Source organism: Odocoileus virginianus, chromosome 27 (genome assembly GCF_023699985.2).
Source record: "Odocoileus virginianus isolate 20LAN1187 ecotype Illinois chromosome 27, Ovbor_1.2, whole genome shotgun sequence".
NCBI lineage: Eukaryota > Metazoa > Chordata > Mammalia > Artiodactyla > Cervidae > Odocoileus > Odocoileus virginianus.
In genome coordinates this window covers 2594106-2619470 of record NC_069700.1, presented here as the reverse complement: position 1 = coordinate 2619470, position 25365 = coordinate 2594106, and the positions used below count along the sequence as shown (strand labels likewise).

Sequence of the window (25365 nt, the reverse complement as noted above, 5' to 3'; positions counted from 1 at the left end):
AGATGAGGAAACTGAGGCCCAGAAAGGCGAAGTGAGCCTCACAGTTAACAACTGTCAGACTCCCAGTCCAAGTCTCTCCATTTAAAATGTGATTTTAATACTGAATACTACATGCCTATGTTTGGGTCATCATTTTTTAAAATTAATTTTTATTGGAGTTGCTTTATTTCTATTAATTTTTAGTCTGTAAGTTTTATAGTTGCTTTATTTATTGATTTTGAGTCTAAGACTCTTGAGAAGTCTTTGTGTGTGTGTGTAGTTGGTGTTCTTTTCTATAAGTATGTGTCTAATTTTAAAGTAAAACAAACAACTCCTGATTAAAAAGACTTTCAGGAAATGTCATTCAGCAGCTCTTGCAAAGGACTAGTTTAAACATCAACCATCAAGCACGCACCCTCATCAGGAGCCATTAGTTTAATCCTTCTTTAGTGTCAGTCCCTCAGTCATGCCCAGCTCTTTGCGGCCCCGTGGACTGCAGCCCATCAACTCTTCTGTCCCTGGGGCTTTCCAGGCAAGGATACTGGAGTGGGTTGTCATTGCCTTCTCCAGGGGATTGTCCCAGCCCAGGGATTGAACCCAGGTCTCCTGCACTGCAGTCAGACTCTTTACCAACTGAGCTATGAGAAAAGTTCTGAATCCTTCTTTCAGGGGAATGAAAAGACGTCAACTTGACCAGCCTTCTGCTTCCTACAGAGTCAGCAGCGCACAGCAGGGTCCTGCGGTTCGCAGGATGTTCACGCTGAGAATGTAGGCACACACCTCCCTCCAGAGGAACAAAAGTTATTGCAGGACAATGAACAGAATCCCCGTCACAAAAAATGGTGCAGGGTAAACATACAGAAACCTGCCTTACGGGATTATGAAACAAGTGAAAAGCAAAGCTGGCCTGTGTGGTAACTGACACCTTAAACCCATTTATTGCGTTTTTTAATAAACACTCTTAAGAGATGGAATTGTAACCTGGCCCCGTGGCCTCTGAAGGACCTGTTCTAACTTACTGATCTGCTGCACTTTTTTTTCTTTGTCAGTTGCTTTATCAATTTTATATAAAGCCAGAAATCAAGTAGATGGTATAAAATGTGCTGTATCCATGGAAAAAACATGAGATGTCTTTGAGCATGAAATCCGAGAGGCGTTTGGGCGTCCTGATAAAACGATAGCATTTGGCTTAGCAACATCCAGGATGCCTGGAAGAGTTATTTTAACAATCGATGGCTGTTAATTATTTGCCTGCACACGTTACTTTCTTTGTGCTTCATACCTTCTTCCTCAAGCCTTCCTGAGACCCCCTTTTTTTCCTAAATATACATTTTTCACACCTCCCTTCGTTAAAGAGTCATCCACATGCTATGGTTTTTAAAATAACAGAATTGTAAAGAAATTTGATGACCATTTTGTGTGATGAGAAATGCTCCCATGAAGCAAAGTGGGTTATCCATTCCAGCATCCCCTCCCCACCCCAGCAAGCCCGGACCACGCTCACATGCTGGGCAGCAGGGGGCAGGCTCCCAACGTCACTGCTGATGTTGGCATCATTTAGTGAAAGAAACCAGGCTGGGCGAGACCAAGCGCTTCCTGACATTCATGCCCACCCCTGGGGCTAGGGTACGCCCTGCGTGTTACTGTGGGACGTCATCAGCTTCTCAAACAAGCGGAGGTCGTGTTCAAGCTTAGGACCTTTCCTTGAGGAGGAGGTCAAGACGGGGGAGCAGGAAGTGGCGCTAACACCCGCCCCCCCCCCCCCACAAAAATACATCTGTATCTGGAGTGATTCTCACAGGACACCACCAGACCCACCTCTGGTAATCAGTACGTCTTCAAACTTCCAGTCTATACTTGGGAAGAGATGCAACACATGTACATATGAGCCTTGGCTTCTACCAGGTCTTCCATTCTCCCATATTACGGTGAATTGGATTTCTGAATAATGCATCAGAAATGCATAATAATAATCATGGTTGCCCAAGCACTCTGGCTAACACTGTTGTCAAACGGTCTCATGTGGGCAAAGTCAAAGCAACAGTCCAGGTTAAGATGCACCCGTTCCCCTGGTGGAGAGCTGTGCTGATGCCAAGGTTCTGGGGAGCAGAAGGCTGCAGGGGTGGCCATACCCCCGACGTTGCTCAGGCTGGTCACCTTAAAGCGGGTGAGACCCGGTCACTGGACAGAGGGCTGGAGGGCATGAGTCAACCCACATCAACTCCTAGTCATCATGGCTGGGGGGAGTGGGGGAGGGATGCAATTGATGTCACAGCCCCATCTTTAAGAAACATAGTATATCATTCACTGAAGTATTTATTGAGCATTTACAATGTTCTAGACACAATTCTAGGTGCAGGGACACAAAAGCGAACAAAGGTAAAAGCCCTTGTCCCATGGAGCTTATTCTAGTAAGAGGTTGGGAGGTGAGGGAAAGACACATGACGTGTTAAGAAAATTCAGACACGTACGTACAGGCAGAACGCGGACACTGTGTGCTTGGCTCTAGACCACGACATGAAGCGACTATCGCGGTAGAACAAGTTACATGGAGTTTTTGGTTTCCCAGTGCATATAAAAGTGATGGTCACACTTGAGTGCAGTCTGTGTGCAGACATTATACCTGAAAAAGTTCATTCAAAAATCCTTTATTGCTAACAAATGCTAACCATCACCCGAGTTGTCGAGGTGTAACCTTTTTGCTGGCAGAGGGTTTGAAAGACGGCAAGAATTACCTCGTGACACAGGGGCATGAGTGAGACAGGGTGCTGGGAAACGGCAGTCAGACGCGCTCAACATGGGGCTGCCCCAGACCTTCAACCGGTCAAAGAACTCGGTATCTGCGAAGTGCGGTAACGCGGGCACAGCCTGCCAGGCAGCCTGTTAGAGCAGCTTTAGAAAAGCAACGCAGAGCAAAGGTCACCAGGACTGTAGGAGCCTCAGCTGAGGGGGCAGACCGCACGCCAGGGAGTGGTCAGGACAGGTCACTGCGAAGGGGACGGTCAGGCTTGGCAGAGCCAAAACTCAGGGAAGCTCAACACACACACGTTCTGGAACTGCCTCCACCAGGGGAACCGGAATCTCGAAACCAAAAGGCATGTCAGGGTACCGGAAGGCACTAACAGTCCTCCTGAGGCCTTCCTCTTTGGCCCAGATGATTAAAGACTGGGCCAAAAAAAAAGGTTACTTAAAAAGAACAAACAAAAATACAGACGCTTGTGTAACACAGTACAAGTATGTGGCATTACAAGTATGTGGCAGGCCCTGTTTTAAGTACTTAATAGAAACTTCGATTAAAAAAAAACCCCAGCTTTCTTACAGAAATTGTGAGAGAGAAAAGAGTGTAATGAATCCCAACACACCCATTAGTACTCTGTCTCAGCAACTGCTGACCTGCTATTCTTCTTCATCCACCGCTGTCCTTTGGGGACTCAGGAAGGATGGAGAATTTTGAGTCACAGGCATCCTATTCATTTCACCCAGTGAGACTTCAGTCCAGGCTCTGAGGGAACCATGTCAGGCATGAATACCATTACGACATCTGGTAAAGGAACAATCCCTTACTATCACCTGACATCTCCACACTTACTTTTCCCTGTTTGTCTGAAAAGGAACCCCAAAGAGCCCATCTTTTTAAAGCTGGTTCCATCTAACCAGGGTCCAGCTGAAACCCACAGCACTGGGACACAGCCCGACAGCTTTTCCTGTTTATTAGACGTCTGACTCTTTCCCTCCCCGCTGCCCTTTTGCTGAATTCCACTGACCACATCCTCCCAGGATCATGGATCCTGCTCCTGTTTCCTGTAACCTGCCCCACAGCAAGAGGCTTCGCAGGTTGAGGTTCAACCTTTCTGGGGAGAGGCAAGGTACTGTCTAGGGGATTCCGTGAACCTCTTTTCACACCACTGCGGGAACACCGAGGAAGTCAGTGGCTGAGTTCACTTTCACTGGCCTGATCCAGCCCCGGCCAAGCTCCCCCGAGCTCCCCTCAGTGTCCTCCACAGGAACCCCATGAAGCAGGCACTGTGCTGAGCTCCATGCACTGGTGCTATCTGCCTGCTTCACGGGGTCAGGCTCCCCCCTTCATCACCCTGAGACGCTCCCCCGGGGCCGTGGGGGACAAGCACGGCATCTGACGCCAGCAGAGTGCCTCGTGTCCTCAACCGCTCCTCTGGGGGACCCCCTTTCCTTGCCCCATTTAAACGCTGACATCCGGAGGGCAGACATCATCAGACACCACACCCCCCATGGGTGGCCCGCCCGCATCCCAGCCCGCTGGAGACTCAGGCTCTCATGGACTGTCTAGAACCAGGCCTGTCCTAATCCAGGACGGCCCTTCCAAAACGCCGGCCTCGGTCCCGTGAGCATCTAGCCTTCGATACCCTCCGCTCCCCGAGGCAGCCACTCACAGCCCCGCTGTACCGCAGACACGAGCCACAGGGGCACCTGCGCCCGGACAGCTTTAACCGCTCGCCCCTGCCCGCCCCCCTCCAGCTGAGGTACCCGGGCCCAGGGCCCTGCCACCCTGTCACCGACAGGTTCACGACCCCAAGAGAGCGATGTGGCAGATGTGTAAAGGGTCAAATTTTACCCCGAGATGCTGTGGCTGTCCGGCCTTGAAACTACTATGAGGTAATAAGGAAGGCAGAAAGCGCTCAGAGAGCTGGAGACAGCTGTGCTCACCCAGATGACACCCTTGCTATTCTGGAAAAAAAGGAGAAAGACTAGTGTGGCTCCTCCAGGCGGCACGAGGGCCCCCTCCTGGCGGCCGAGGCTCCCAGCTGTCACAGCACGAAGTAGAGTGATATAGAAAGTGAAGGAAAGCTGGAAACCACAGTCACAAAGTCCACAAGTCTTCACTCTTCAAATTCAAGCCCAGAGGTTTCCACAGCGCTTCAGCTGCGACTAAGATCTCCGGAGAACACGGGTGCGGGAGAGCTATCTTTTCCTTTGGAAACCAGCTTAAATCATTTCAGACCCAACATTATAACCTCCCCCAGAAAGCTGATAAATGCCCTTACGTCCAACGGAACACAAAGCTGAAGGATATGAAAGTTAAAAACTCCAACCAAAATGCAGGGACTGTAACAACCTAGTCCGATTCAAGAGACAGAACATGGAGCACTCTTGTTTTATGACCACCAGGGGTTGAAAACCTTATCTGACGCAATCACAGGAAATCTTCACAGGAAATTATACAGTGAGGATCTGCTGTAGCTGCTAGACTTTTAGAAATATCAACCTTCAGAGCCCATGACACTCAAGATGCCCTTCGACTGAGTTTTTTTTACCAGCTTCTAGAAGAACTTTCTCAGCTCTTCACTTTCTGAGCTGAGAGGTTAAAGAAATCATAGCCACAAAATAGGATGGGCCCTCGGTACCAAGAAACAGCAAGCTGCTTGCACTGAATTCAACAGAAACTAACTAAAAGAACAGATATTCTCCAACCAGTCTTGGTACCAAACTACAAAACTCTCCAACCTTGAGTCCACCATCATCAAGGAGAAGCAAAAGTTGAAGAAAACTTGATGTCAGCCCCAAAGGCGGACTCGCGTTTGATCAGCCCCAGGCAGCCGGCCGCCGCGGCGCCCACCTCTTCACCCCGAGCCCAGGCTCAAACACTGTGCTCCCGGGCGGGGGAGAGGGCCTGTCCCTGAATTGCTTCATCAAAGGAAAAATAAGGACTCGGGTTGCAGTGCAGAGGAGATCGTGGTGACTCCGCGCTTCCATGAAACCACCCAGATCCCTCACAGTCAACTTTGAGAGAAGAAACACCTGCATTTGTTAAGGGATTAGAAAATCGACAAAATAGGACAGAAAACGGGTATGTCCAAAGTGGACAAAATGATGTCCCGGCCTTTGGGCCAAGAGACCCCAAAAGCTCACCCTGCAAATGGAAAAGTCACTGCACCACCAGTAATTCAGGGACACCAAACACAACAGGTGCGCAAATTCTATCGCAACGCGAGCCAGAAAGGGGCTCTGGGCGTTTACCCGAGACGGGGCTCCTTCTTCCAGATCTCCTGGCAAGAGTCCAACAAGGGAAGTGGCATCAGACCCGCCTGGCAAGAGGGCTACGGTGGTTCCCACTCAGCCACAGCTACAGCCCAGAATCCAGACGGGGCAAGGGCCACGTCAACACATTGTCAGAAAGAAGGCGCCTTGAGCCAGAATCCCCCTGCAGGCCCCCGTCCAGGCGCATCACAACCCACTTCCTCTTGGCAGCCTGTGATGAGGACTGGCCAGCCGACCGACGCTGGCTCTGCCCAGAGAAACTGATTCCAAACTCAGCGGCTGCACTCGAATTCAGCAGAAATGGCACTGAGGAGCCTGACCACCTGGATGAAGCTCACCTGGCCGGGGAGGAGGCCCCGGCCCAGGCCAGAGCCAGAGCATCCTGAAGGTGACGCCCCCGAAAGGGCACTGGACTGCTCAGCCACCTGTCTGTTTTGTCCTCTGTTGTGTTCACTGTATAGTATTTCAGAGGGGACACAACAGTGTTTCGCTGAAATTATATTTCATATTTGAACTTTTTTCAAGTCGGGAAAGGAGGTTATTATGAAGAAAAATCAGCATTTTTCATGACACACCCTGTAGCTCCTATACTTAGAATCCAAAGGCTTCTCTCCACGTCCACTGCTACCATCCTATGCCAAGCCACCATCATCTCTCTCACGGGTCATAATAAATACCCAGCCGGTCCTTAGCCCTTGCCTCCTGGTCAATTCTCCATGAAGTCAGAGTGATTGCAATTCTTTAAAAACAATTCAGATCACATCATTCCTCTGCTCAAAACCTTCCAGGCGCCTACCACCACCCAATCTAAGCCGTTACATTCCATCTCCTTGACCCAACCCCGCCCCTCCATGTGGTTACGATGCTCTAGCTTCTGGGGTCTGGAACATTTCAGGCACACTTCTGCTTCAGGGCCTTTGCACTTGCTGTCTGCTTTACCTGGACCATTATTCTCTCCTGATAGGCACACGACTCACAGACTTCAAGTATTTGCCCAAATATGGCCTCTTCTAAACACGCACACCTTCACTGCCCCAGGCAGTGCTATTTCTTCCAAGGAATTTACTAAGCTGATACACTGTTTTCCTTAGCTTGATGTCTTGTCTTCCTATTAAAATGCAAACTACTTGAAGGAAGTAGCTTTTGACTGTTTTACGCAGCTGACCCTGCTCCTCCCTCAGTAACCCATGGATCCAAGCCAGTGCAAGCTTCAATTTAGGGAAAACTAGGATTATCCATGGAACTTGCCTTTGATTTACTGCTGTGTCTCCCAGACCTAAAATATCCTAATGTTGATGAATGAATGAATGAATAGGCCACATATTTGAATGTGAAATAGCTTATGAACTAGCTCAGAAAAAAACAGTAAAGATGAAAAGTAAGTACACTAAATAATTACCAGTACACATAGAACGAAGCTGCGATAAACGATCATATCAGCAGCCAACTGAATTCTCTGTATCGGTGAATCTCCCTTCCGTAGAAACAATGGCCTTATAGTCCAGTGATTCCAGGTGGGTCTTTGGTACAAACAAAGCAAAAACAACTTGCCCAAGTTCGTTCAAAGTGCCTTTACACTTACACAAAAGGCGGGAATGCTCAATATGTTTAAATAATTACAATGCTTTAAAAGCAACATTGTAGAAGATAAAAATATACAAAAATAAAACTGTATAAAGTTCATTAAAACAGTGGCTTAAATAAATCCTCTATCAATACCACACAGAGCTAGGGAATGGACCTAGACAACAGAGCTCAGAGCTGTTTACATAATTACATGAAAACATGAAAGGCGGTCCCCAGGGACACTGCAGTAAAAACCATTTGGTTAAAATCAATAACCCATCCTCCAGAGGCAGCTCAGTACAGTGCACAGGCGCAAAACCTAACTGATGGAAAATTACTATACATGATAACAGTTCTGGTTCTATTTGCCCCTTTTTATCTTGGCTGCCTTCTCCTTTCTTTTTTTCACGTGTTTAGGAATTTTGTTTTTTCTTTTCTCTCTCTGGGCTTCCTTGACCATCTTTTTTCTTTCCTGTAAAACAAAAATAAAAAGTATGAGGATTTCCTGGCGGTCCAGTGGCTAAATATCTGCCATGCAAGGCTCAGGGGCATGGGTCCCCCTCCTGGTTGGGAATGAAGGTCCCACGCACACCCCAGCGAGACAGCCCATGGGATGTGTGTCGCTATTAAGACCCAACACTGACAAATCAATTAGTGGTTTTTTTTTTAAAAAAAAAAAAAAAGGTTTGGAAAAAATCAGAAGCAAAAAATCTGCAAATTTCATTCATTCTGAGTAGTCACATTATTATTACAACTAAATTTTTAATATATGTAAAAAGATAAAAGGTGAGTGTCACAGAAAAAAAACTGGAAATGATTATGGCTTGGTGGTGGAACTGGGGGTGAAAACTGTCTTTACAATTTCTTCAGACATTTCAAGACAGTCAACACAGATGCCCATGGGGACATTATTAAATGTATGCCACTACTTTTCCTTATATGGTTCATATTCTAACAGAAATAAATGTTGGAATGAAAGACAAAATACATATTTCCAGGAGACAAAGAAACAACGTGTCCTAGAGAGCTGGGGATGTCTCTTGGAAGTCCTGGAACCCACACTCTCCAGGGTTTAAAGGATCAGACTAAGAATGAGGAATAAAAAAAAAAAATAAAGAGTAACAGCCGTCATGGATCATTGCATCAGTTGTGTCTCTTATGTCTACAGACAAGAGAGTAAGAAATATCTGAGATTCTGAAAATGGGGAGCTGGGCTGTAAAAATGCCCCTGGAATGGTTCTTTGGTATTTTACCATGGGGCCCACTCCAGCATCATTTGTACAAGTGCATCACAACCACTTCTAATGCATTGAAACTAGTGTGTCCTCTCCCTGGGCAGTGCCCAAGGGCTCCTAGAAGAAGCCCAATCTCCAGATGATGTTACCACCAAAGTGAAGTTCACACTTCAGGAACTAAAAACTGAAACTTCAGCTACTCTGATCCAGACATCTGAGTACACAGTCTCAAGGGACCGAGTGGATATGTTGACAAACGCGGGAACGTGCACTCTCAGCTAACCTTTCTGTTAACTTCAAGGTCGGCAGGGGGCTTCCTGGAGCCGGCGTGATCCCCCTGCTCCTCAGAGTCTGTGTCAGAGCACTCCACGCTCCCTGCATCTTCTGAATCAGAACCAGTCTCTTCCTGAACCTGGCTTTCCAGGAGTGCAGGGACCTTGAAAACATCACAGGACCATGTTATTCTCAACAAGCCAGCTACCTACTGGCATTCAATGTGTTAATGACAGAATTCAGATTTCAGCCTCACAGACAGACTTTGAAAAATGACATCCCGTACTGAAACATCAAAACAACAGGATCCACGCTTGGCAGGAAGCCTGAAGCAGCCATTCCAGGATGGCTCAAGGACGCTCCCAACAGGGGGAGCCACCCAGATCAACAACAGGACTGTTCCACCCCCTGCAGCACAACTGGCGGGCTGAGCCGGGATTTGGAACACAGATAGGAGAAAAAAGTGAACCTATCTGGATAACTTCACAGCTGTTGGCCTGCAGATTAAATTTCAAGTGGAACATTTGTTAATCCAAGAGGGAAGACAATCTTTAAACAAGAAACATGTTCACTTTTTTTCCTGAAGGTTAGCAGTTTTTAAAGTAGCAGGAAGCATTTTTTAAAGCACGAGGCCTTCTTTTCATAAGAAAAAAAAAAAAACCAGATCTTCACACGGTGATGGTACAAACAGGCTTCCTGGCCAGTGGTAACAGAATCCTCCTGCTCTGGAATTCAAAGCACAACTATCCTCGTCACACCTGCCACAAAAAAACCAGAAACACAGAATCCAAGAATTCTCCTAGTCCGATTCTTTCCACGAGAGAGTCAATTTTCAAAATGTAAACCACAAACCTTCATGTTAAAACATCCACTAAAAACATCAAAAGAAGTAAGAGCCACCTTTACTACCGCTTGAACTAGAAATAATCTCTGCTGTCTGAAAATGTTAAGGCACAATGAACCTGCTGTAAGAAAAAGCACTACCGGAGTCTGCGCCGTGCGACGGCAGGACTCGAGAGCCAGCCTTCAGCAGCTTCGCGCCAGGGCGAGACCAGCCCCCATGGCTGTTTCAAGCTGGCTGTAGAAATGTCTAGAAGCATGTGGGTACTGTTAACAGCTTCACCAGCGAAGACAGGATACACAAAGGATCGACGCCTCAGCAACAACAGACCGATTCAGGGGCAGAGTAAACAACAAACCTCAGGTGCCCACAGCTCAAGCTCATGGTTAAAGGGAATGGACACAATGGCCACAGACTGTGAAAGCATCTATACCAGTAACAGCGCACCATTGTTACTTCAACGCTAATACTACTTGACACACAATTTTATACCCTTTTGAGTTTTCATGTAAATGAACACACGTTCTTCATACCTTCTGAACGCCCGACAGATCTTTCTTCAGTCCCGTGACAGTTTGGTATAGAATCTTAAAACCAAAGAGACAAAAAAAAAAAAAAAAAAAAAAGAATGAGCATAAAACTGAACACTGAAATACGCTGCAATATTAAGAAAGGGTACTGCTGCCGGCTAGATGACACCTTGTGTGAGTATAAAAAGGTGTCCAAACTGTGTCTCAGGGGACAGAGAGTCTAGCGTGGGTGTGGCTCTCCTCCACAGCCACACAACCACGGCAGGTCTGCACGCCCCGCCGGGCCTCTGCTCACCGGTGGTGGCAGGGGGCTCTTGCGGGCACACAGCTCTAACTGATCGGCGACAGGCGGTCCTAACTCTGAGTCTCAGCTAAGTGCGATGTTTCCTACTCCCCCAAATCACTCCATTCCTTTCTCATTATCATGAAAAGGTGTATGTAGTCAATATTATTAGCATCTTTAATGTCGTCAAAAATTGGGGGAAATTTTTTCTCTCATATAATGACCCATACAATGCCTCAATTTTGTTTCTTGGCCCGCGAAGCCTTAAATATTTACTATCTGGCCCATTAGCAGAAAAAAATTTCCCAAACTTTGAGACGTGTGTCAATGGATCTAGATCTAGCACAATAATCGTTTATAGCCTGGACTTCTATACACATCTTCCTTTCCTGCGATTACAGCCTGTTTGACTCATTCATTTCCCTTCATAAAGGCCAGTGGATTGATATCCTCCACAAGCAACAGACACAGAGGGCGTGCCATGCGTAAGGAATGAGCCGTCTCACTAGTTCAAAGGCAACACTCAAGACCGCGGCTTCCCTGGTGAACTCGCTGAGGACAAACCAAGCTACTCACATTGTCCTGCTGGGCGTTCATGGCCATGTCCTCTTCCTTCAATTTCATCATTATATCCATGTCCCTCTCATAGTTTTTCACTTCATTCAAGGTTCTAGGAATGTAAGCTCGCTTGAACACCTAACAGAGGCAGAAGAAAAGTGACGTGGAGACTGAGTCACGGCTCCTCACGTGCACCAAGCCTGCTCCCGCCCTCAGTCACGGAGCAGGTCGTCACTGTCGTCACGCTGGGCGCAGAGTCTCAGCCAGGCTGTCCGCACACTTGGCGCGGCCCGTGCTGTGTGCTGGGCACAGGAGTTTGTGACTAACAATGAAACACGGAATGATACACAGTTTCCCTTGGAATAACACCCCTCCTCTGTATTCCAGAACGTGACATTTCTGAGTGGGACAGAAAGGAGCCGCTGTGAGCAAGCACTGCCTCGCTACGAGTGACAGAGGACGAGGTCTTCCGGGGGAACAGCATCTACCCTGTGCTACAGCTGGGAAGTATGGGGTGCCTATACTCACCCATCACACCAAGAGCTCTGAGAATTATTTTTTTTTAAAAAGCCTCCTATTGATCACTTTCACAAAAAACATACTGACTCCCAACATCTTAAAAAAATCTTCCTTTTTACCAAACGTAAATATATAAAATCTACAATGTTACTGGAATCAACACTTAGATCGCTTAAAAATTCACATTAACAACAGAAACAGACTTGCAGACATATAGTCTGAGAACACACTTATGGTCGCTGGGGGCAATGATGGGGGGAAGGGATAACAAGGGAGTTTGGGATGGACACGCACACACTGCTGTATTTAAAACGGGGTCATCAACCAGGACCTACTGTACGGCACAGTGTGGCAGCCTGCATGGGAGGAGAGTCTGGGGGAGCACGGATACATGTGTGTGCGTGGCTGAGTCCCTTCGCCGTGCACCTGAAACTATCACAGCGTTGTTTGTTAATTGACCATGCCCCAATACAAAGTAAAAAAAAAAATTCACATTAGCAAACTAAAATCAGCTTTTCCTTCTTGAATCACATCCTCCAGTCGACTCTGTAAAAATGTTCTCCATGCAGGACTAGGGGCAAACAAGCAAGAATGGAAGGACATAATGGGATGAAAGCTACACAATTTGGGTCAATTTAATCATGTAACATGTTATCTCAAGAAAACATTATCATCATTTAAAATACTGCATATCCAATAAAATCAAGATCATGTCCCAGCAATATATTTTAAAAAAAAGACCCTGGGAACAAGTGTTTCCAAGGCTCTAACAGATGACCAATCTTACCTCCTCATCCACATGATCTTGGCTGGACCTTTCCTCCTTGGTCCTTTGAGATGCTATTTCCATGGCCTTGGAAAGAAAACAAAAATCACCTTCCTTCATATTCAACCCACAGAACATATATCCATTACCCAGAAACCTGGCTTTACCACTGGCTTTTTACTACAGTTTGATCCCTCACTTGTGAAATCAGAAGGAAAAGGTCTCCGGAAGCTGTCATGATGAACAAAATGATGCTAAACCCCAAGTCCTCAGAAGTGACACAGAAATGCCACCACTACCGCTATTTCCTGTTCCTCCCTGTCTCGGCCCCGCCTCACCTTTGAGAGATACGCATCCATGTTTTCCGGTGTAACTGACGGATCCGTGACAAATTCAAAGAGCTCCCGCACAGTCATCACGGCAACGCCATGCTTCAGAAAGAAATCTGCCAGAGAAGATGCTTGTGAGAGCTCTGCGAGGGAAAAGGTTGCTATTCCAACCTCTTCACAGACAAACAGATAAAATTCACCATCGCTGAGCCAAGGGTGTCAGCATCACTGAGTCAAACGGTTCAGTGCCACGGTTCTCTATCGACAGTTTAGCAGGGTACAGAGCCACAGGTGCAAACAAGTCAGGGAGAAGAGTGGTTCCCACTCACCATTGACATTGGCGCAGTCCTTTCTTAAGAATTCCAAGGCGTGCGGGTGGTCGTGCTCCACGGACTGAGAAACGTCGATGATGTACACACCTCCGCCGTGGTACCTGCGTGGGCCAGGGTCCAGGGGCTGAGCCAGGCTGCCACCATACTGCCGCAGGGGCCGGGCACGGGGCCTAGGGGACACTGCTGCTTGCCTGTATCTAACTTGCTATTTTAAGAGCAACAGAAGACACTAACAAAGTGAACGAAGTGGATAAGGAAAAGAGCCACTGTGACTAACACGAGATGGATACTGAGAAAATATCCAAAGTCCTTTTAACTCTACCAGTGATCAGTCAATCCTGTGACTGAGGCCACCAAACACGTCCTACCCTGTGACCCTGTGGAAGACAACTTGAAAACTGAGAATTCAGAAGACTTCTGGGATTGGGATTTAGTTCATGTGCCTAAAGGATCCGAGGGGACTTGTGGAGGCTCTCATGGGCTACCCACTCACAGCATGTTGAATTCACTGAGGTCCGCATGCACCAGCCTGGCGTCCTGGTACATTCTCCTCATGTACTCGATCACTTGCATGTACAACTCCCGAGCCTTGGACTCTGATAACTGGACGTTTTTCAAGAGCGGCGCTGGCCTTGAACAAAAATAAAGTGAACAACTCAGATAAACAGACTCAAGTTTTTCTTGCTTTCTGCTACACTGACACACATTCTTTTCTTCTATGGCTCACACTGACCAGTTTAGTTCACTCCAGAGATACAGTTCTAAAAAGCTGTCCACAAACAGGTGCTCTGCCAGATAAGACATTCCTCAAAAACAAGGTGAGCTCTGTTGCTCTGAAGCATTTTGAGACTTAAAAAGGTTAAACAAATAAAAAACCCATGTACTAACAGAGTGGGAAAGGCTTGTTAAAAAATATCCCAAGGCAAAAGGAACTATTTAAACGGGAAATATTCATATATTGGAAGATTCAAAGCACTTAAAAATACAATGCTGGGCGTGTAATTACTAGCCCTCCTGTGCACTCACATGTCGTCTTTGCCGATGAAACCCATGACGAGAACATGACTTCGCAGCAGGATGGGTTCTGGGCATGGAATCTCTGCTGTGTTTAGCCTGTGGTATGAAAGCAGGTGAAAAGGACAAATGAGAGGCTGAAACAAACGATCTAAAGCATCTACTCTGAAACACCTGACAGTGCACTTGCTTGCAGCTTACAAGACGGCCAGGGCTTTGAGCAAACAGCATCCAAGCCTCTCGATTTATTACTTCATTTCATAAACTCTGACGCCTGGGACTTTAAGTGGCACCGTTACACGTCACAGAGAATGGTGACTGAACTAGGTCCCACAGCCTCTAACACCCAGCTCAAAGCCAGATGTGTTAAAACTAGGAAGACACAGGCCCCTGAGAACTGACAGAACACAGAAGGTATGTTTGCGATTCTTCGAGTTGATCAGTGTGAACAACTATTAATAAAAATAGTGGACTCATGGCTAATTGAGCATAACATTTCAAAAGGACTTTCAAGCAAGTAGACTTGGTTGTTGTTCAGTTGCTAAGTCCTGACTCTTTGAGACATCATGGACTGCAACATGCCAGGCTTCCTTGTCCTTCACTATCTCCCTGACTTTACTTAATAATATGAAAATACCCAGTGTATGACACCTAGATATAGCATATAAAATGTTAAAAGACATTTGAAAGACAGAAAGAAAACCTTCATTATTTAAAGCATATTTAAAACTTCAAATGAGGAAGCTTGAAGATGCCTTTACTTGATACAAAGGTGCCAAGGCAAAGAATATATAAATGTGTTCAGAGTTGGACCGAAGAAGAGGAAACTACGAAAGAGAGTTCAGGGCCTAACAAAACGGTCTAAAACTCCAACACCTGCACAAAACGACACATCACTCTCCCAACCTGATTGTGTCGCTTCCCTGCTTCAAATCCTGCAGGCTCTTTATCACCCTCACGGTAAACTCAAAACCTTCTCACGAGGCTCCCAAGGCTTTTCATGTGACCCAGCCGTGGCAAAATTCTTCCGCAGCGGGTTTGTATGACAGGGAGAGAAGGTGGTTTCTACTTGCCCAGCAACATCTCCTCTGTTTACCTCTGCACGTCTCAGGGACTGGAAGTGCCCTCAGAGTCCCTGGCCTTGACAGAATCACAGGAGATCTGCTGGGAGCCAAGTGCTGGGGCTGACAGGCAGACACAGCACACACAGACACAGACACACACACCCCAGACAGTCACCTGATTAGGTTCCTCATTTCCTTCTCTGCCCACGTCTTCACCATTTTTCTGGGGTTGCCTTTACAGTAGCCATGGCGAAATCTTGAATGAGAAAAATACTTGTTATTTCAATCATTCCATTATTTTAGTTTTTACTTTTTAGGATATGGAAATTAAGCCACTTGGGGAAAAAAAAAATCTGAGCTTACCTGAATTCCCCACTGACATACTTATCCCGGTCTTTGAACACCAGAATCGAAGTCTTGTAAATTTTGATTGCTCTGCTCTCTCCATTTGCTGTGCGAGCATGATATACATTAGCCTATTTTAAGTCAAAAACAAAAGAAATTAAGTCTGTATTAAATAAATATAAATAATATTTTGCTCTTGAAATCTATTTGATTCTATCCTCAAAAGTAGAAGTCCAATAAACTGGAATAATATGCATAAGGAATGCCATCCTCTTTTGAATATGTGAATTAAAATATACAACATAATACTAAAAGGTATAGTAACTATACCTCCTACTTACATATATAGTAAACAACAATTTAAATTATGTTAGATAGACAAAGAAAACAAACTTATGGTTACCAAAGAGGAAAGGTTAGGGGAGGGACTAATGAGGAGGCTGGGGTTAACAGATACACACTGCTATGTATAAAATGGACAACCAACAAGGGCTCACAAGATCTGAATAACTCAGATGTATACCTGATACTAACACAACATGGCAAATCAACTATACTTCAATAAAAAGTAATTTAAAAAACAGGTCTTCAAATTAAATACCTACATATATACATATACACATGTGAGTACTTTGAAACATTTTTATATTTCAAGTATGTGGAAAATATCTGAAGACATTCTTATATCTCGTGATTTGTAAAGTGAGTTTCACTGAGAACTGCTTCCCATGGAGTAAGTTGCTAATTGAAAAGCAACATGCCTGTCTTTCTCCCATACATAAAGGAAACACTGAGAAAGACATGTGCTGACTCAAGAGACCAGACCCCCACCCCTGCCCCCATAACTGTCCGACCATCTGGACCAGTGCTGGGCACACCTGGATGGGCTAACGGCGCTGGGGAGGCACGCTCTGCACACAACTCCTCCCGGCCAGGACAGTGACACAGCCATGTTTAAGAAACGGCACTGATTGAACCATCCTCATTTGGCACAGTTTACTTACTAAGTGCCTTAGTTTCACTTCGGGGGGGCTTCCCTGGTGGCTCACATGGCAAAGAATCTGCCCGTAATGCAGGAGACCAGGGTTTGATTCCTGGCTCGGGAAGATCCCTGGAGGAGGGAATGGCAACCCACTCCAGTATTGTTGCCTGGAGAATCCCATGGACGGAGGAGCCTGGTGAGCTACATCCATGGGGTTTCAAAGACTAGGATACAACTGAGCGACTGCCACTTTGACTTTAGTTTCACTTTGGTATCTGAAATAAGAAAACGAACACGGAAACATTCAGACATCCGAAGACTGGCTCACTTCTTTTCCGGTGCTGATGCAGCCGTTGATCTCTGCTATGACTCCCCTTGTCAGCATCTTGAACAGGATCATTCGTGTTCTGGGGTCCAACACCTAAAAAGAAATGCAAAAAAGTAGAACGTTCAGGCAGAGTGTACCAATATTTCTCACGGAAGCATGAGACAAGAAACTGGAACCTAGTGCACTGTGCGATCCTGCTGGGCTGACAGAGTGACTATGGCAGGGTTCTAGCCACTCACTGCAGTGAATAAAATGCAAGATGAGACCCAAATGAACCTGAGAGGCAAGAGACCAGGAAGTTCACCCAGTCGGGGAAATCAAAGGCCAATGGGTCCAAGGGAAGCAGAAACTGACTCCGGACCCATGAGAGCTACAAGAAATACAATCAACCCAGAGGTAACTTTGTATTTTTCAGCCATCATAAAAACAGGTGAAATTAATCTCTATTTTATTTAACCCGGTACATCTAAACCACTATCATTTCAATAAGTGGGCAAAGTAAGAAGTTATCAGAGAGAGGTTTAACATCCTGCTTCTCACACAGGCTTCAAAGCCTGGTGTGCCTGTGCAATCCCGGCACACGAGCAGCCAGCCTGGCCGCGGCCCTGGACACGAAGCTCCACGGCAACCACCAGCACTCTGCAGTTCCCGAGTCAGATCGGCCAGCCTGCTTCCTCTACAGCCTGCAAGCCGAAAATGGTTTCTACATATTGAAATACTTTAAAAATTGGGAATTCTCTGGAAGTCCAGCAGTTAGGACTCTCCACTACAGAGGGCCTGGGTTCAATCTCTGGTCAGGGCACTAAGATCCCTCAAGCAGCATGGTGCAGTCAAATAAAAAAGAGAACTGTGACCCACAATGCCAGAAGTGTTCATCATTTAGCTCTGTAAAGAGCTGGCCAACCCCTTCTAGAGGTGGGTAAATCTGGGAAAGGTGTTATCTCCTTCAAGGTTAGAGCAGTCAGTCTCAAGTAAAAAGCAACCTCAGATTCGCTTTAACAAATAGAAGGCAATGAATTTAAAGGCTGTTGTGCCTGTTCAGTAACTCAGAAGAGAATCTGAAGATTCATGTCTGACTGAGTCACTGCTGTACACCCAAACTAACATGGCACTGTACATCAACAGTGCTTCAACCCGACACTTGGAATGCTCCGGAATACCACTGTTCCAAACTGGGTCTGTGCTACGTGTATGGGACGGGTGGGGAGGCTGGCAGGGGGCAGAAGTGATGGTCTGACTTGTTTCACCACTCTCTTCCCTTCCGAAACCTGGGCCAATTCCAATACCCAATCACAACCCTCGATACGTGGTGGGTGAAGTCGGGTCTCCCCCCTCATTCCTGCATAAAGAATAAAACAAGTCTAACTTCTAAACCAAGTAAGGGATTCTAAATGAATATCTGAAGGCATTATCTGTGTCTCTTTTTTCTACACACCTACACACACACACACACACACACACACACACACACACACTTTGTGGCAGATACCTGACTCACCTCCTGGGAAGGCTCACAAAATTCCCGCAGACCTTGTTTAAGACAAAAGAAAAGATTCCTGGACTACAGGCAGTTCTGCTTCCCCCAAGAAGATGAAAGCATTGCTGGGTGGCTTCATGGGCCACAGAAGCAGGGCATGATTCTAATTTATCTATTTAAAGTGCTGTTAGAAATAGCAAAATGTAGATCTCTAAACTCAAAACTATAAGGAGGAGCAATTTTATACAGAAGCAATTCTAGGTGACATTAGCACGAAGCAAGGAGTATGAAAGCAAATTACAATTCAAAGACAGAATTACTACTTTAAAGAGCATGCAACACATTCATTTACACCATACCTGTTCTACAGTTGCTCTGTCTGCCTTATCTTTGATGCGATACCTAAGACAAAACCAAAAAATTAAAGGTGACATTCAAAATTCAGAGAAGCCAAAACCGAAAGATTCTAAATGTACATGATTCCATGATATTCCTAAGCAGGCAGTTCTTTAATAACACATTTCATAACCTCGTTGTAGTTTCACCATCATGTGAAACTTCACTGCCTTTAACAAGCCATTCAGTTCCCTAGGGCAAAGGGAGAGTATCTGCAGTAAGAAAAAAAAACATCCGTCCACATTTCAGAAGGATTAAATAAGAGCAGTGAGGTAAAACAAACTACGCAGGAAAAAGAGAACAAGTCTGTAAGTACTATTTCTTAGACCGTTAACGATTTTTTTAGTACAGAATTAAAGTAATTTATAAGGCTTTCTCTTCAGAGTCCTTTTCTACAAAGAAACAAGCTTTTATCACTTCAAGACAGCTACTGCATGAAAACACAGACTCTGATTACTTTGGCTCACATGCTAGGTGACTCAATTCACAGACTAACCTAAACTAATAAAAGATCCAAACAGGCAGTTTAGTGAAATAAAATGTGCTGTTTCTCAAAAAGCTGGTATCCCTTACATGTAATAATAAACCAGAAGAAAACTGGGTTTTAAGTTCAGTTCTAACACTGCTATTTTTAAGATCTTAGTGTCGTTTTCTGTAACATATTGTTAATGCTTTAGAATTATTAGCAATAGGAAGTGAGCCAAATCTTAAACATTTGGTTTTGAGAACAGAAATGGAAATGGAAACTGTTTTCAGTTAAACTATTTAGTTTTAAACCTGCTCTTACATTTTTAAGGCTCCCCCAGTGGCTCAGGTGGTAAAGAATCTGCCTGCAATGCAAGAGACCCGGGTTTGATCCCTGGGTTGGGAAGATCCCCTGGAGGAGGAAATGGCAACCCACTCCAGTCTTCTTGCCTGGAGAATCCCATGGATAGAGGAGCTGGGCATGTCCAGTCCATGGCATTGCAAAGAGTCAGACATGACTGAGCGATTAACTTTCACTTTCACTTTCCATTTTAAAAAAATATTTCATGGAAGGGAGCAATCTTTAATAAGCTCTAAAAAGGGGACATTTTTTATACTCTAACACTTTAAATTGAAATCTACAAGCACTGTTACCCTGAGAGCACTTTCATGAATTTTACACAATTATAGTTTTAGCACAGATTTCTTAAGAAAACTCATCTAATATTTTCAACTTACAAAGTCATAGGATATCCTCACTTAAACTTAAGAATTGGTTTAGGTATAAAAAGGAACATCCTCTGCAAAAGAATTATGAAGGAGACGCTACTAATCTGTCCACAATTAGTTTGTATCAGTCACATTTTATTTACTTTATTGTATATACTTGATATATTACTTACATATCTGCTTCCTTTTGTCGAGACTTTTCGGTGACTTTGTTTATTACAGAATCAGTAACATTTAGCTTATCTAAAAAAAAAAATCCACAACATAAGCAACATAAGACAAAGTTTCTGAATAGGATACTTTCCCCCTTTCCCTTCTCTACTTTCTAAATATTTTACTACACATAGTAATGCATGTTAGTAACGAAAAGTGTGTTTTGTGTTTTTAAGGGCAAGCACTTACTTACTAACAAAGATGATCACTTTCATCATGACAGGTGTCATTTCTCAGCCAGAGAAATCTAGATTCAGAAATCCCTCAAAAATATTCTATCTGCTCTTTCAGACATTTAATATTTTGTACAACTATTATAAATATTATAATTCTAAAAATGTCAGTTTCACTTCCAATTACAGGTCAGTGCTAGGGATGATCAGATGTGAGGGCTGTCATACCAGGCTCCTAACAGTCTTCGTCTACAAGAGAAAGATGACCCCGTGTTTCCCAAGAGGCTTCAAATTCACACTGTGACTCCCTGCATTCGATGGCTCATGAAATGATTTAATTCCACACCAAAAGTCAAACAAAATGTGATTATATTCAATAGTCAGGTATTTTCACCATTCTACTACAAGATAACCCTACTAAAAATCTAATACAAAACCAATGATAACTTGAATAAGTATCTGTAACTTTGTATTTCCTTAACAGGAGAGAACACAGGACTAAAAAAGTGTAAGCTAGAGTCTTTTCTTTAAGTCATGTTTTTAATTACTAAATTTTAATTTCCTCTAAGCTTTATTATTTACCCTGTAACACTGAATATATCCACTGATTGATCTAATAAAATTTTATAACACTTTTTGTTGTCTTTGAAGAGTTTTCTCATTGCCTAGTGAGAGGAACTGTATCTTAAAAACTCACCTAGATTAATTTTATTCTCAAATTTCCGTAAGACTTTGTCTGCTGGAGTAGACATTTTGGCTGCATTGAAACTGGGAGTCTGTCTATTGGCCTGGAAAAAAACGAGTTCCAGAGATGAAAGCTCTAGATATACATACAAGCCTAAAATTCATCACATCTTCCCTTGGTTCATAGTCAACTATTAAAGCATCAATACTTAGGGAAGTACCCTAAAGGAAGGGAAGGATCAATCACATTTGCCCAAGAGGTTTTTAAAAAGTCACTTGAAATATGCTAGACATTCAGAGACGTCTTCTTTTTTAAAAGGACTTTTTGTGGCTCTGGAATTTACCGAAAGATTTTCACCAAGCTATGTTGCCCTGAAGTCCTAGCCTACACGGACTTTCATTCTTCATCATTTCCACATTTCTGATAATGATGTGGATTCATTCCATAATCAGTAAATTTAAAAAGTTATTTAAATCACCATAAGAATAAGAGCCTTAAAAAAATTGCCTGGGAAAAGACACAAATATGCAGTTTACTGCAAACAGTAACAAAACAGAGAAAAGTGCAGCTTAACGAGTAAATAAAGAAAAGCAGATTAAGTATGTAGAGGTGCTTTGTTTTCAATTATGAACTGACAAGAGACAGTGTCTAATGGGGACAGAGGTTCAGTTTAGCAAAGTGAAAAATTTGGGAGATGGATCCTGTTGAGAGCTGCACAATGTGAACGTATGCAGGGCCACTGAACACTGAACTGTACAGTTAACTATGATGAAAACACAGTATGCTTTATATCATGTGACTTTCACCACAACAGAAAACAACAACTACTAAAGAAGACATAAGCAAACAACACAGAGACCTACAGGATTGTGTACAAAATACCTGAGGGTTACTCCCTCCACCTGAAGCGTAACACCGGGTGAGCTTTCCGACTCCATCGCCCCAGACCCAGTCATCGTCTTCATCATAATCTCCGTCTTCCTCCTCTTCCGGCTCACTTTCACCCATCTTCTCATCGGCGTTACTCTGAAGGTCTTCAAATACAACATCATCTTCCTCTTTGACGGTCTTCAAGTCAATGTTTTCACTAGAAATTCCAACATTTTAGCCTGTTTACACATTCTTAATTGGACTTACATATGTATTTAAGAGAGAGTAGACAAATCTATACAGATACATCAAAAAGGTTCAATTATAACATGTATCTCCCAATAAATTCAAACTTAATACCAAGTTGTCCTGTTTCTGAGTTCTATTTCAGCCGATGGGTGACTGTCCAGGTCCGAATAAAGTAGTAGTATTCATCAGGTTGTTAAATCCGCTCCTGCCTTTGTTATTTTCTCAGCTGAATGAACCAGCTCTGGCCAGCACAGCAGACCTGAACTCCAGGAAAACCACTCACAAAGCTGCTCTGAGAGCAGACAGGGGCGGCTTTCTGACAAAATGTGGGAACAAGTCTAAAGCTTTATTTCAAGCCTTACCTTGAACTCAAGTATCACTCTACAATGAAAAAAGCTTTAGCAAGACTTGTGTTCCACAGAGAACTTCAAATCAGCCTTGCTCCTGAAAGGAAGGATGGTGACGAGCAGCAGCACAAATGAGAGAAGAGGGCCGGGTATAACTAAATGGGAGAAGCGGGGATTGTCAAATCCAGAGAACCGGCCCAGAGGAAGGGATCACAACTAACAGGGTCTGTTTTTGCCACGTGAAAATTCAGACCAGCGTCACTGAATCTTCTCAGTTTTTCAAGAGAAGCCAGAACTCTGCACTTTGATGGAAAACCTCCCACTTAATTGGTGCGTCCAATTTTAACAGACCGCTGTGCACACCAAACACATGTCTGCAGGTCAGATCCCAAGAGGCGGTGAGTGCTGCCAGGTGTGAGCCATCAGACGGACAGCAAGTCAGAAACCACGTAAGACACACAATGACATGCATTTCAGCACACTGAGGAGTTCAGGTAAACTCAGATGACCAGTCCCAACTCGTTAATTAGCCACGGCTTAGAGGGCTCCAAACCTCCACGGACATGGCTGAGAAGAGAACAAGTCATCATCAACCCCCTGCTGTTCACTAGAATTTCATAACCATAATCCATAAATTGATCCTGCAAACTGCCAACCACCTCAAGCGGCATGTAAGCTATACTGTCACTTGCACCACGGCTTTCCCACCTCAGCTGGGCAATCCCTTGCTGTGGGCGGTGGTCCTGTGCAGCAGTATTTCTGGCCCGAACTTTTCAGATTCGGTAAGCGCAAACCACGCCCAGCTGTGACAACGTCTCCTAAGCTCCTGGAGTCAGCAAAACCACTGGTTTACATCTTCACAATGTCCAGTGCACACTCCGGACCGGTACTACTCACCAGGCACACGGGCTGTTTCTTCCTCCCACGTGACTTAGTCCCTACAGACTGCTGCACGCTCACCAGAAAACACTGACCTGCAATGCCTTCCTCATTCCTCTGGCTAAATCCTACCTACCCTTTCAGTAATTAACTTTGCTCAGGGAAGGCTGCGCGGTTCTTCTCCTTTCTACTACTTACCCAAATCTCATACAAATAATTTGTCCAGTTATTCAATACTTTGCCCTTGCTAGAATGCAAGCTCTGTCACCCGGGGGAGCATTTACCAACGTATCAAGATCGACTGACATGAGACCTGTCACACAGAAAGCGATCGACCTGTATTTACTGAAAAATAAAGCAATATCGTCTGCACGATACAAAATAAAAACCCTTTCCTCAGAATTCCAAAATGAACACTACGTTTCATTTTGCTTTCAAAGTAGGAGTTATCCCCAATTCCTTTTGACTCCCACTTCACATCTATTTTATGGTTAGAAATCTGTCCTCCTACTTCCAGAACATCCCCGTCTAGCGCCCATGATCTATGAACTGAATTCCCTTAGTCCTTTTAAACATGTCCACTCCTGGCCTCCAAAACCATCTCCTCCATAGCAGAATGATTCCTTTCAATCACACGCCAGGTGATGTCCCTGCCCTGCTGAAAGTGTGGCTTTCTACAGCACCAAGAATATCTCAAATCCTTACCATTCCTTGTCACTCTCTTAGGCTCTGGCTCCTCACTTCTGCACCAGCCGATCTCTTCATTTACCTCCACTGTGCTCTGGGCACAATGACCTCTAGATCTTCCTTCCACAGCCAGGAGGGACCACACCTGCTGTCCCCTCTCCCCTCTCTGCTTCCACAGGTTGGCTCCTTCTTGTCCTTCCGATCTGGACTTAACGTTCCCTGACTGTTAAGTCACTACTTAGTTCTATCAACTGATTTTAACTGTTTGCATAGTATATGTCATGCTTTAAAAAAAAAAAATTCCATGTACTTATCTGTCTCCGCCTCCTTCCCAAGTAGAAGGGGCTTAGTTTGTCTTGTTCATCACCGTCTTCAGCGCCGAGGACAGAACAGGCACACAGTAGGTGCTCAAACATTTCTGGAACGCTAAATGGTAGTTAAAAGCTCAAACACCTGCTTCCCTGTTTCTCTCCCCAACTCTAACCCCTCAGGGATGCTGACAACCCGGGAGCCGCGGACTAACTGCCCTCACCTGGATCAAAAAACCCAGCTGAGATGGAAAAGCCCCAAAAGGCTGTGAAAAGAGGCCCAAGGAGAGATACATAAGACCGGTCTCCCTCTCAACCACAAACAAGCGTCAACGCCCCCAGGGGACCGCGGTGGCGGCGGCGCAGGCGCGGCTGCCCACCTGTCCGAGGAGTCCGCGTCGTCAAACTGCCCGGGGACCACCCGACTCATCAGCAACCGCCGATAGTCCATTGCGGGAGCAGCACAGGGACGGTTCCGCCAACCGGCCCAACGGCCACTGCGCGGACGCCCGCCTCAGAACGGTTCAGTGGCCGCCGCGCCCTACGCGCGCTCCACGTGCGGGCATCACACGCCGAACGCCCGGACCTACGTCCCCACCCCCACCCCCCGACGGGAAGTCCCGCCCCCGAACGGAAGCTGTGTTCCCGCAGGAAGTTCCGCCTGCGCGGGGGCTGAGCCCTGGATATTGACCTTCCGCGGAAGCTGTCGGGTGTGTGGCGATCTTGCTGTGGTCGGTCCCCGCGGGTCCTGGGCTGGCCTTCCTTCCCGGAGCTCTCCGCGTCGGCTTGCCGTTTTGTCTCCTCCCGTGGAGGCACGTGTGTAAGCTCGGCCGGTGCTGCTGGCCGTGGGGGCTCACGCTGTGTAAGCCCCTAACTGTGTGAATGGAGACCTGAAGGCGCCCCTCGCCGGGCCCGCGGGCACGTCTGA

General features: G+C 45.4%; 1 protein-coding gene across 3 annotated transcripts; it reads right to left on the bottom strand.

The window, feature by feature from the left end:
* Nucleotides 1-2261: 2261 nt before the first annotated feature.
* RIOK1 (RIO kinase 1) lies at nt 2262-25210 on the bottom strand. Of its 3 annotated transcripts, none has more exons than XM_070457005.1 (17): nt 25129-25210; nt 21980-22184; nt 21110-21200; nt 20200-20269; nt 18796-18838; nt 16960-17052; nt 15668-15780; nt 15480-15560; nt 14253-14339; nt 13720-13857; nt 13224-13327; nt 12904-13010; nt 12587-12652; nt 11299-11418; nt 10443-10496; nt 9079-9231; nt 2262-8032 (listed from the first exon to the last, which is right to left on the bottom strand). In XM_070457005.1, exons 2-17 carry the CDS (start codon nt 22103-22105, stop codon nt 7922-7924), a joined length of 1557 nt encoding a protein of 518 aa, XP_070313106.1. In that variant the 5' UTR covers nt 22106-22184; nt 25129-25210; the 3' UTR covers nt 2262-7921. The 3 variants fall into 3 exon arrangements, with proteins under 3 accessions (XP_070313106.1, XP_020725299.1, XP_070313107.1); XM_020869640.2 differs by lacking the exon at nt 25129-25210 and adding an exon at nt 24818-24980; XM_070457006.1 differs by lacking the exons at nt 9079-9231; nt 25129-25210 and adding an exon at nt 24818-24994.
* Nucleotides 25211-25365: the final 155 nt, after the last annotated feature.

What these genes read in the sequence shown, in the direction of transcription:
- RIOK1 (XM_020869640.2), bottom strand. Translation starts at nt 24,888, where the DNA reads ATGGACTATCGGCGGTTGCTGATGAGTCGGGTGGTCCCCGGGCAGTTT. An exon ending in GACGCGGACTCCTCGGACAG is followed by an intron (nt 22,185 to 24,817) that starts GTGGGCAGCCGC and finishes TGGAATTTCTAG; the next exon opens with TGAAAACATTGACTTGAAGA. An exon ending in TTCATCGGCAAAGACGACAT is followed by an intron (nt 13,858 to 14,252) that starts GTGAGTGCACAG and finishes TTTTTGTTCAAG; the next exon opens with GCCAGCGCCGCTCTTGAAAA.